Genomic DNA, 12,682 nt, shown 5'->3' with positions numbered 1-12,682 from the left:
CGTGTGTGATCGCACGCATCGTCCTCGTGTTAAGACCTTTTCTCCTTTTAATAAATTAAAAAATATGTTTTAAAGGTTTAAGCACGTGTGTGATCACACGCATCGTCCTCGTGCTAAGACCTTTCGTCCTTTTAATAAATTATCAAAAATGTTTTAAAAAGGTTTAAGCACATGTGTGATCACAGCATCGTCCTCGTGCTAAGACATTTTCCCTCTTTATAAATTTAAAAAATATGGTTTAAAGATTTAAGCACGTGTGTGATCGCACGCATTGTCCTCGTGCTAGGACCTTTTCCCTTTCTTATGTAAAAATACCAAAATTTAAAACATCCATATTCCCTAACAATTTTTCCAAATAACAAACAATCCTTCATAGAACTACGTAACCCTGATTTCTCGTTTTAAGAATACGATGGAGCAAGGTCAATCCTTGTCGGGCACAAAAAACACAAAAGATTTATTTTGTTTAGAGTTTTTATTTTTTAGGGGAAATTAAACATTTTGAAAACCACATCAAAGTCGCATATTTAATTAAAGGTACTGCCTTCGGGCAGGCTTTGTAGGGTGCTAATACCTTCCCTACACGTAACCTACTCCCGAACCCAATCTTTGGTTTTCGTGGACCGTGCTTTATCATTTTATGGTTTTTCTGTAGTTTTCTAGAATAAACTATGGTGGCGACTGCAAAACTCTTTTTCAAACTCATTTTCTTTTTGGATCATCGTCCTGTCGCGATTTCCGGTTGCGATAGATGGCCACTCCACTGGGGACATGTGAGAGTCAGACCATTTAATTATATGCGCGAATTCGATGTGGTTTTGCTTTGTGTTTTTCTTTCCCTTTTCTTTATCTATGCTTGATATTGGGAATAACTGCATGTGAATTGTTGGATATTGAACCCTAGGCTAGAAAACATGTTATATTTGCCTCGGAAAATTTTCTGGTTGTTTTGCAGGTGAGGGTTTGGGGTATGCATTGCGTTCTCCCTTCACACACACACACACACACATTATGCATATTATGAGTGGGGCCCTATACTCGGGTCTGATTGTAACTTAGAATTAGAGGAGTTGTGTAGCGGTGTCACTCTGGGATGTACTTCCTGTCTGGCTGTCGTGAGAACTCCAGCTAGAGTCTGTTCTCTTCACTTGTGTCTCCTCATCTAGTTGATTACTCGACTGTTGTGGAGATGCTTTGAAGGGGGCCATAACTCTAGTGACCTTTGACCTTTAGGTTCAGGGAACCATCCCGGTGAGATTGCATATACATGACCTTGAACTCGAAGCAGTGAACCTTTATTAGGGCACGAGGGGAGAAATGTGTATTCCTGTAATCCTCACGCTGTTCGCTGTCTTTTGAAAATTATGTTATTACGTTTTCATACCATGCGTGCATTTTGGCTCATCATGTTGTTTTATTAGCATGCATCATATTCATACATCATTTAGTAACATGTTAGTTTTAGGGGAAATCACAGGTATACACTTGATTTCACACGAGATGGATGTTGACACCAGATCCGATGCTACAATGCATACCAACTCCGCCGTTTTAAGAAAGAAGCCTAGCCTAAGGACACATGTTGGAAATTTGACCGGGTTGATAAATTTAGGCCGAAGACTCAAGGCCATATAGAGAGAAGCTTTCAAGAAGAAATATGGGAATCTGTTGAGTTTAATGGAGGTGAAAGTACAGTTGCCCGCTATCACTGCTCTTGCTCAGTATTATGACTCTTCGTTCAGATGCTTCACTTTTCAAGATTTTCAGTTGGCACCAACCATAGAAGAATTTGAATACATCTTGGGCTTGCCATTAGAGGGTAGCAAACCGTATCAGCACTTGGAGCATCATGCCTCTGTTTCTATCATTGCTGCCATAATGAAACTACAGCCCAATGAATTGGAGAACCGGTTGATAACAAGACATCAAATGCGTGGGTTGGCTCAAGGATATCTGGAACAATATCTGCAACATCTGGCTGATAAGGAGGAGTGGGAGACCTTTATGGATGTGTTAGCTCTCACCGTGTACGACATTATTTTATTCCCTAAAATAGAAGACTTTGTGGATTATACTGCAATAGATGTCTTTGTGGCCAGAAAAACAAGGTCGGAAAACCCTGTGACGGCAATTCTTGCTGATGTTTATGGAACCTTGAGTTTCTGTCATGAAAGGAAGGGAAAGAAGATTCTTTGTTGTTTACCGGCGTTATATGCATGGATGAGTGCACGAGTATTTAAGGGGGTAGTCGATGTTGGAAGTTCATCTGAGAATCTACATCAAGGAGGTAATGAGTGGGCTTTTTTCTTTGCTGGTTTGAGAGAAGGAAATGTAAAGTGGCACCTTCCTTGGCTTGGAATTAAACCCTCTATCCAGTATTGTGGTGGCTTTCCCAATGTACCTCTTATACGTGCCCGATATTGTATCAATTACAATCCTATTTTGGTGCAAAGACAATTCGGGCATCCTATGAAGGGGGCACCTTCATCGGATTTTCTTACTACTTTTTTCATTTATTATGAAGATGGGCATTTCATCGAAGTATTGAGAAAAGTTAGGAGTGCTTAGGAGAATGTTGTGCGGGCAGACAAGGACTCTAGGGGTGGAGTGATGGATAGTAGGGTTAGTTATCACACCTGGATTCTGGAGAGAGTAAAGGAAGTCAAATTGCCTTTCAAGCCAATCGATGACCAGTCGGCTAGTGAGAGGCCATCCGAAGTCCTAGAAAGTGAAGAGGTGAAACAACTGAAAGCGGAGATGGAGCAGTTGAGGGCGAGGAATGCCATATTGGAAAAAGAATTACAGAATGCGCGCAATGATTTTGTGGATATGAGGAATGATAATGAGGAAAAGTCACGGGCTTATGAAAACATTGTTAAAAGCCAAAAGGCTGAAAGAGATTATACAATCCGAGTGAAGCAGGATCTTGCAGCCGCAAGTAAAGAGTTGGCGATGAGAGTGCAAGAGAAGAATGCGGCTTTAGAAGAAGGAAGACAATGGAAGCACCTCTACGAAGAGGCCAAAAGAGACAAGCGGGAAGCCCTGAAAAGACTAAGGGAAGCACAAATTCAAGTGGAAGAAACAGGGCATCAGATGAAGGAAATGGCCACATCGTTTGAGGCAGATTTAAACCAGGAACGTTGGAAGCTAGCGGAGGTAGAAAAAGAACATCAGACCCTGATAAAGCAAATGGAGGGTTACATTGAAGAGCAAGAAGAGCGATGGAGGTCGATGGAGTTCGAAGAAAGGCATCAAGCCTTGATAAAGCGGATGGAGAATCACATCGCAGAACAAGAAAGGGCTGTGGGTCATTGGAAGGAGAGTTTCTCCCAACTGGCTGCCTTAGCAAATGGAGCGATTAAGGACATTCCAAAGATGGTGTCGGACGTTGAAGCAATGACCTACTTTTGCAACACGCCTGAAGACATAAAACTTTTTATCAATCATTGTAAATGGCTAGTGGGCGAAATGAAGGCCTTTATTGCTAGAGCTAGGGATTGATGTAAAAATTAGTTATTCATGTATTGCTCTTTCGGGCAATGTAATGATTTGAGTTTCTTTATATGAAAGACTTGGGATGTTTTGTATGGTACCGATTTTGTGTCAATTTCCGTCGGTAGTGTTATCGTGACCTCGTGATTTCCACCTATCATTATCATGCATCACGTTTTTCTTTTGTTTAGCAATATTTCATTTTCATCTAATTGGGATTAATTAAAACACTAATACAGTATCAAAGTAAGGAAAAAAAACGGCCAAACTTCCACGACATCCTTACAAGACCCGGGCTAACTCAAGAATCATGGAAGACTGGGAAGAAGCGCACGAAGTTGTCAAAGCCGATATCAGCCAACTGAAGGACCAGATCGGCTAGATCCTCTCTGCTTTAGAATCTCTAAGGGCTATAGGAGAGTCGACACGGATTGAGGGTAACGTCCCCTCTTATCCCCCGGTGCATAATGCGTTAAGCCCATGAATTCCCTTCCCGATGTACGGCCTGCCCCCTGGATACACCCCTCCCATCGGAGATTACTCGGAAGCGGAGCATGCATCGTTCTCTTTCTCCACAACCGTCAATGTACCCCCGTCGGCACTCAGGGTCCCGTCTCGGTGTCGGCACCCATGGCGGGTATGACAATGAATGAGACGACCGCAACTGATGGAATACGAGTAACACCAGTGCCCCATGGGGTTGCTAAGGAGGACTCTTCGGTCAGGGCCGCGCCGCACACCACTGTGATTGGGGGAATCGATAGCCTCATTGGAGCAAAAAATAAGTTGGAAATTCTGGAAGAGAGGCTGAGGGCCATAGAAGGAATCGAAAGCTATGGGTTCGGCGACGTCGCAAGATTGAGCTTGGTTCCCGGCATAAAAATACCACACAAGTTTAAGGCGCCAGAGTTTGAGAAGTATCAGGGTAATACATGCCCTAAGAGCCATCTGACCATGTATTGTAGAAAGATGGCAGCGTATGCCTATGATGAAAAATTGCTCATCCACTTTTTCCAAGATAGTTTGGCTGGGGTCGCATTGAACTGGTATACCCACCTAGAGCCGTCTCGCATACGTTGTTGGGTGGACCTAGCTGATGCCTTCGTGAAGCAGTATAAGTACAATATGCATGTCGCGCCCGACAGGTTGCAACTACAAAACATGACAAAGAAAGATAATGAAACCTTCAAGGAGTATGCTCAACGATGGAGAGAGCTAGCTGCGCAGGTTGAGCCGCCTCTGTACGACAAGGAAATGGTGGCAATGTTTGTGAACACGCTCCAACCGCCGTTTTATGAACACATGGTCGGGAATGTGTCCTCTAATTTCGCCGATATCGTCATAATAGGCGAAAGAATAGAAATTGGGTTGAAGAATGGGAAGATTAGAGGCGGCCTGTCTGCGATAGCAAACTCTAAAAAACCCAATTTCAATCCAAGAAAGAAGAAGGAAGGAGATGTGCATGCAACATCGGCAATACCTGTAGGGAGAGGTCAAGCTCCTATTCACAATTATAGACCATACCTGGGCCCACCTCCATATGCAACCAATGTGACATTTGATCATCCAATTAGGTCGCAACAACCACAATAAGGATTTTATCAGCCGCAACCTATCACAAACAACGCCTGGAGGGTTGAGACAAGCGCGAATCCAAATCCGAATGCGGGTCAAAGCACTTACCCGAGAAAAACCCAAGAAAGAAACTTTGTTCACTTCACCCCCATCCCTACAACTTACACTGAATTATTACCTCACCTCGTCAAAAAGGGTTTGGTTGCTATATGTCCGAGGATGCCTATGCAGCCTCCGTACCCCAGGGGTTACGATGCCGATGCCAAGTGTAGTTATCATGGGGGAGGCGTGGGTCACTCAACTGAGAGGTGTATGGCCTTCAAACATAAAGTACAGGCCCTAATCGACGCCGAGTGGTTGAAGTTTCAAGAAGATAAACTTAGCATTGATGCTAACCCATTAGCCGGGCATGGAGGTGCCTCGACAAGTGCCATTAAGGTTGAGAAAGGTGAGCTGATAAGGGATGCAGGTGAAATCCGAAGTTCCAGAAGGTTTATTTTCAAGAAGTTATTGGAGTTGGGTTTTTTAAAGGTGATTACGATTTGGGAAAAGCATGTGGACTTCACCCATGCGCTGGACACTCTATCGATGAGTGTGTCGAGTTCGAGAAGATTCTGCAAGATCTGCTCGATAGAAACTTAATGCAAGTATACTATGAGGATAAGAAAGAGGAGGTGTTTGCACAAACTGGTGGGGAGCCTGATGTAGCTCTGCCAGAGCCGTTGGTGATCCGTTTCACTCGAACCACCCCGACACCGGCAATTCAAGGAGGGACGTCTGTCGTCATCCATACACCATCTTCCTTTCCTTATAAGAGCGAGAAAGTTGTCCCTTGGAGATATGGAACACATGCAACCGATGAGGGGCAACGCACAGAAAGTCAATCCTTCAGTCAGGATCCAGCTATTGAAAATATATCAGGCATCGGCGAAATGACAAGGAGTGGTCGAATCTTCGCGCCACCGAACTTGATGAAGGAAGGAACTAGCAATAATGAAGCACCGGTGGCCGCGAAAGCTAAGGAACTCTTAAAAGGGAAGGGATTGCAGGCAGTGGACACCCCTGACCCGGAAAGCAAGAAAGAAATATCTGAGGAAGAGGCTTGCGAGTTCTTGAAATTCATACAACAAAGCGAGTACAAAGTGGTGGAGCAACTGAATCGCATGCCTGCTCGGATCTCCCTGTTAGAATTGCTCATGCATTCGACTTCCCATAGAAAGCTGCTGATGAAGATACTTAGTGAGGCCCATGTAGAGCAAAGGTATTTCCCTGAACAAGTTTGAGGGTATTGTTAGCAACATCACTGCTAACAATTACCTCACCTTTACTGAAGAAGAAATACCTACTGAGGGAAGAGGGCATAACAAGGCTCTCCCATGTCTCTGTGAAGTGCCTGGATCATGTCATAGCTCGTGTTTTGGTAGACAATGGCTCTTCCCTGAATGTCATGCCGAAAAGGACGTTAGAGAAGCTACCTTGTGACGGGATGCATATGAAGCCAAGCTCCTTGATTGTAAGGGCGTTTGACGGTAGTAAGAGGGAAGTAATGGGGGAAATAGAGCTACCGGTTCAAGTGGGCCCATGTGTTTTTCAGATAACCTTCCAAGTCATGGATATCCTCCCGGCCTATAGTTGTCTATTGGGTCGCCCATGGATCCATTCTGCGGGGGTTGTGCCTTCCACCCTGCACCAGAAACTGAAATATGTCATGGGAGATAAGCTGGTAATAGTATCCGGAGAGGAGGATCTCCTTGTGAGTGGGCCATCTTCTACCCGTTATGTTGAGGCTGCCGAGGAATCTCTCGAGACGGGTTTCCAATCATTGGAGATCGTGGGAAACACTTATGTGGAGCCATTCCCAGTAAACCCGCATTTGTCATGCGCCTCTATCATGGTGGCCAAAGTCATGCTGAAGGAAGGCTATAAGTATGGAAGCGGTTTAGGCAAGTACGGGCAAGGGCGGACATTCCCATTGAAGGTGGTCGAGAACAAAGGCAGGTATGGCCTAGGGTACAAGCCCAACAAAGAAGATAAGAAGAGGCTTATTGAAGAAAAGAGAGAGCGTAGTCTGGCTCGAGTGGAGAGACGGGAACCAAGGGCAAGAAAGATTCGCATATGTGATATCAAGGAGAGTTTTTGCAGTGCTGGATGGGTGAACGCTAGCAAGATAACAGTCGTGGAGGATGAAGCTGGATCTGAAAGCTCAAACTTCGTGTGGGCTTGCTCCCCAGATGTGCAGCTCAACAATTGGAAGACTTTGGATTTACCCGTGATGTGTAATTCGAATAAAATGTAATATTTTAATTAATCCTGTTGCTTTACCTAGAGCTTTAGGATATGACAATGAATGTTTTGAAAATAACAATGTCGGAATCCCTAATTTTGAGTACCCTGTCGATAATACGGAAGATGATTATGAAGATGGTTCAGAACCCTCTCCAGAACTAATGAGATTAGTGGAGCAAGAGTCTAAAGAAATAAAACCCCATCAAGAGGATGTTGAAATACTCAACTTGGGTGAGGAAGACGAGATAAAAGAAGTAAAGATCGGTAGTACCATGAAAGAGGAAGTGAGAGAAAGGTTGCGAGTCCTATTGAAGGAATTTAAGGACGTGTTCGCTTGGTCGTACAATGATATGCCTAGTTTGGATACATATATCGTGCAGCATAAACTCCTTCTTAAGCCGGATTGCCTCCCGGTCAAACAAAAACTAAGAAGAATGATGCCGGAAATGTCCTTGAAAATCAAGGAAGAGGTGCAAAAACAATTTGATGCAGGATTTTTGGCTGTGGCAAAATACCCACAATGGGTGGCAAACATTGTACCAGTACCCAAGAAAGATGGCAAAGTTCAAATGTGCGTTGACTACCGTGATTTGAGTCGTGCAAGTCCGAAAGACAATTTCCCACTACCGCACATCGACACTCTAGTCGATAATACAGCCAAGTTTTCACTATTTTCATTCATGGATGGCTTCTCGGGATAGAATCAGATCAAGATGGCACCCGAGGATATGGAAAAGACTACCTTTTGTCACGTTGTGGGGAACATTTTGTTATAAGGTGATGTCTTTCGGGCTCAAGAATGCTGGAGCAACATATCAAAAGGCAATGGTGGCACATTTTCATGATATGATGCACAAGGAGATTGAAGTGTATGTGGATGATATGATCGCGAAGTCTGAATCAGAAGAAGAGCATATTCTCAACTTGAGGAAATTATTTGANAGATTGAGAAAGTTTAAACTCAGGTTAAACCCCGCTAAATGCACNTTCGGAGTAAAATCTGGAAAATTGTTGGGTTTTATTGTTAGTCAAAGAGGGATAGAGGTGGATCCTGACAAAGTGTGAGCGATAGTGGAAATGCCTGCGCCGAGAACAGAAAAGGAGGTTCGAGGTTTTCTGGGTAGATTGAACTAGATTGCTAGGTTCATCTCCCAATTAACCGCCACTTGCGAATTGATGTTCAAGTTGTTACGAAAGAATCAGGCTGTGGTTTGGAACGAGGACTGTCAGGCCACTTTTGAAAAAATCAAACAATATTTACAAGACCCTCCAGTGTTGCGTCCACCAGAGCCAGGAAGACCGCTCATTCTATATTTGACTATGTTGGACGACTCAATGGGTTGTGTATTGGGTCAACACGATGAGGTTAGAAAAAAGGAGCATGCCATATATTACTTGAGCAAGAAGTTCACAGACTTCGAACGATGATATTCCCCGTTAGAGCGAACTTGTTGTGCATTGGCGTCGGCTGCTCATCGCTTAAGACAATACATGCTGAGTCACTCTACCTGGTTCATATCAAGGATGGACCCTATCAAGTATATTTTTGAAACACCAGCTCTCACTAGTAGGATAGCTCGGTGGCAGATGCTTTTGTCAGAATATGACATCATATATGTTACTCAGAAGTTTGTTAAGGGTAGCACTTTAGCAGAATACCTGGCTCACCAACCCCTTAGCGATTATCAACCAATGCAACCCGAATTTCCCGACGAAGATATCATGGCTCTATTCGAAGAAAACAGAAAAGAACGACATGAAGAAGCCTGGACATTATTGTTTGACGGAGCGTCGAATGTGATGGGGCATGGAGTAGGGGCAGTGCTCATCACTCCGGACAAGCAGTACATACCAATGACGGCAAGGTTGTGTTTTAAGTGCACGAATAACATCGCGAAATATGAGGCCTGTGCTATGGGTATTCGAGCGACGATCGAGTCCAAGGCAAAGATTCTGGATGTATATGGAGATTCAACTTTAGTTATTCACTAGTTGAAGGGAGAATGGGAAACTAGGGATGCAAAATTTATTCCTTACCAAGATTACATCAGGGGGTTAATGGAGTATTTTGATGCCATCACATTTAACCACATACCACGAGAAGATAATCAATTAGCCGATGCGCTGGCTACTTTGTCGTCGATGTTTGAAGTTGACCAAGAGGCAGAATTACCAATGATTGAAATGAAGAGCCATGTGGAGCCATCATATTGCCATTTCATCGAGGATGAGGTAGATTGTAAACCTTGGTATTTTGATATCAAGCAGTATCTTAAGACCCGAGAATATCCTGAGAAGGCGTCTGAAAACGATAAAAGGTCGCTAAGGAGATTGGCTGGCAGATTTATCTTAAACGGGGATGTACTATACAAAAGAAATCATGACATGGTTCTCCTCAGATGTGTGGGTGCAAAGGAGGCCGAGCTGATTTTAAGGGAAGTGCACGAAGGGACCTTTGGCACACACATGAACGGACACTCAATGGACAGGAAGATACTGAGAGCTGGGTATTTTTGATTAACTATGGAAAATGATTGTTGCACACATGTGAGAAAGTGCGAGAAATGTCAGATGTATGCAGACAATATCAATGTGCCTCCCACGACCTTGAACGTGTTGTCTGCGCCATCGCCATTTTCGATGTGGGGAATAGATGTTATTGGAGCTATAGAACCAAAAGCATCAAACGGACATCGTTTCATACTAGTTGCGATCGATTATTTCACCAAATGGGTGGAAGCTGCCTCTTATGCCAATGTGACTAGGAAAGTGGTGACTAAATTCATAAAAAGAGAGTTGATTTGTAGATATGGGCTCCCTAACAAGATCATCACTGATAATGCCACCAACCTAAACAACTAGATGATGACGAAGTTATGTGAGGAGTTCAAAATTCATCATCTTAATTCTTCTCCTTATCATCCAAAGATGAATGGGGCAGTAGAGGCTGCGAATAAGAATATCAAGAAAATTGTCCAGAAGATGGTAGTCACGTATAAAGATTGGCACGAAATGCTTCCATTCGCTTTGCATGGGTATCGGACGTTGGTGCGAACATCAACTGGGGCAACACCTTTCTCGCTTGTATATGGGATGGAAGCAGTACTTCCATTCGAGGTGGAAATCCCATCCTTGCGAGTGTTAATGGAAACCCAATTGGAAGAAGCTGAGTGGGTTCAAACTCGGCTTGACCAGCTCAATCTCATCGAAGAAAAGAGACTGATAGCGGTGTGCCAACGACAATTGTACCAAAGAAGAATAAAGAAGGCTTTCGACAAAAAGGTACGCCCGAGGGAGTTCCATGAAGGCGAGCTGGTGTTAAAGAAGATTTTGCCTATACAAAAGGATCACAGAGGAAAGTGGACTCCAAATTATGAAGGGCCATTTGTAGTGAAAAAAACATTCTCTGGTGGGGCACTAATTCTCACAAGGATGGATGGAGAGGAGTTACCTTTACCGGTTAATTCTGATGCGGTAAAAAAGTTTTACGCATGATGATTCCGCGATAGGCGATGCTACTAAGGGATATTAACACTGTTTTTGAGTTCTATTGTATTTTGTGTTACTTCATTCAATAAATACCATATGGTTTTATCCATTACTCAACTTTTACGCTTTTTCTTTTTGACACGATTCATGTCGCACTGAGTTTTAAAGTAAAATAAGGGGAAAGAAAAGTAATAATAATTAAAGCATCACAGGTATATCCATTGAGCACAAACTCGTTCTTGAAGGATGTCGTGAAGAAAAATAAATAATAAAAAAAAACAAAAGGCGAAAAGGAAAGACCCATGTTGAATTCGTTGTCAATAAAGTCGTCAAGGGTGTAGTATTTTCGAAAGCTAAAAACAAACAAAGTCTTGAAAGATACTTGTGCAGAGTCTTTTCCTGATTAGTTATTTTAAGGATAGTCCTTTTCCTACCAGAGTATCTGTATTCATATTGCCTGAACCCCTAATCCTTTCATTTCCAAAAAAAAGGGGTTGTCATGTCGGGGCGGTTTTCATCATAGTGCCTCTGTCTGATGATACATTGATCGGGGAGCGTAAAAAAGAATGTCTATTAGATTGAAAACCTGTAAGGGCAGTCTAAGCAAAATAAGACAAAAGAAGGAAAAGAAAAACAAAAGGAAAGGAAGTCGGTTGTCAGCCACTACGAAGTTTGTTTCAGGGTTAAAGTCGTGGGAAATGAGGCGAGTAAGCTTCAGAATGACGTGTGGCCATTTTTTCTTCATCCAAGTGATAAAAGAAACTTATCCAATTGCACCCCCTTTGAGTCGTAAGTTATAACTGTTTTTCTTCATCACCCTATACAAGAATCATTGGCATAACGATGTCGGCCCGAAAGGTACATCAAGGGCATCCAAAATCAAGGACAAAATTTCTGGAAGAAGGAAATGAAAAAGAAAAGTTTCAGAAAAGGCCATGGTAGAGGCAATTGAACAAACGGTCTGAAGGGAAAGAAAGAAAACAAAAAGAAAAAAAAAAACAAAAAAACAAAACAAAACAAAAGCAAAAACAAAATAAAAGGATGTCCAAAGTTTCAAATTCCTAGAGACAGTTGACTCAACTCCTTGTGGATGATTCTTGTTTAAAATAATTTAACCTTCAAGCACTTATTTGGGCTTTCACTATCCATTTTTTTCACAACCCCTAGCCTTTTAGCCATAATACAAGCCAATCAAAGTCCACACTGAATGAAGAATGTTTGACCTGACCTTTCTCACGAACTTAACTATGGATGGAAATGATGTAGTGAATGACACAATCACTTAAAAAAAATGAAAAAAAAACATCAAAAATGAAGATGAAAAAAAATATATAATGTCTCCCCATCAATCGTCATACCAGGAGAAAATCGTCAAATTGGGGCAATCCTCCCCACCCAAACCTTTCAACTTTTCCAAATCGTACCTACTGTGCGCAACAAAAGTTAGGGCAGTCTTGTGAGCCGCACATGTTTAAGTACTGACAACACCTCCCTAAATGAGATGAACGCAAATGTTAATGTTGCCCACAGACAGTCAGTCAACCGTATACTTTTCATACCCATGTACCACACTCTCTCGGGTTCAAGCTAGTTTGGATTGCAGAAAGCGATAAAGGAAATTTGAACTCATGGTTGCACTCTTTTCCTCTTCATTGAAAGACTCACTGTCTCTGGACATTATTTTCACTCAATGCCTTTTGAATGTACATCAAGCTCGACGACGATGTTGATAACAAATTCTAAACATGGTTTTCTTTAAAAAAAAAAAAAAAAAAGCGAAAGAAGAAGAAAAAGAGAGAGGAAACAAAGGAAACAAATGAAACAAAGGTCTGATGTGTTT

At 42.6% G+C, this 12,682-nt stretch overlaps 1 protein-coding gene and 1 pseudogene across 1 annotated transcript; both read left to right on the top strand.

Moving 5' to 3' along the window:
* The first annotated feature begins 1,677 nt into the window (after positions 1–1,677).
* On the top strand, positions 1,678–2,568 carry LOC106754966. Its single transcript, XM_014637039.1, has one exon. The coding sequence runs from the start codon at positions 1,678–1,680 to the stop codon at positions 2,566–2,568; it is 891 nt and encodes a 296-aa protein (XP_014492525.1).
* A 1,384-nt stretch (positions 2,569–3,952) lies between these two features.
* On the top strand, positions 3,953–10,848 carry LOC106754965 (annotated as a pseudogene).
* The last annotated feature ends 1,834 nt before the right edge of the window (positions 10,849–12,682 follow it).

This window comes from Vigna radiata, unplaced genomic scaffold (genome assembly GCF_000741045.1).
Source record: "Vigna radiata var. radiata cultivar VC1973A unplaced genomic scaffold, Vradiata_ver6 scaffold_300, whole genome shotgun sequence".
In the NCBI taxonomy this organism is placed as follows: domain Eukaryota; kingdom Viridiplantae; phylum Streptophyta; class Magnoliopsida; order Fabales; family Fabaceae; genus Vigna; species Vigna radiata.
Note: the sequence above shows the minus strand (reverse complement) of the source record. Positions and strands in the feature narration are given on the sequence as shown.

Excerpts from the sequence above, each read along its gene's own strand:
- LOC106754966 (XM_014637039.1), top strand. The coding sequence starts at position 1,678 with ATGGAGGTGAAAGTACAGTTGCCCGCTATCACTGCTCTTGCTCAGTAT.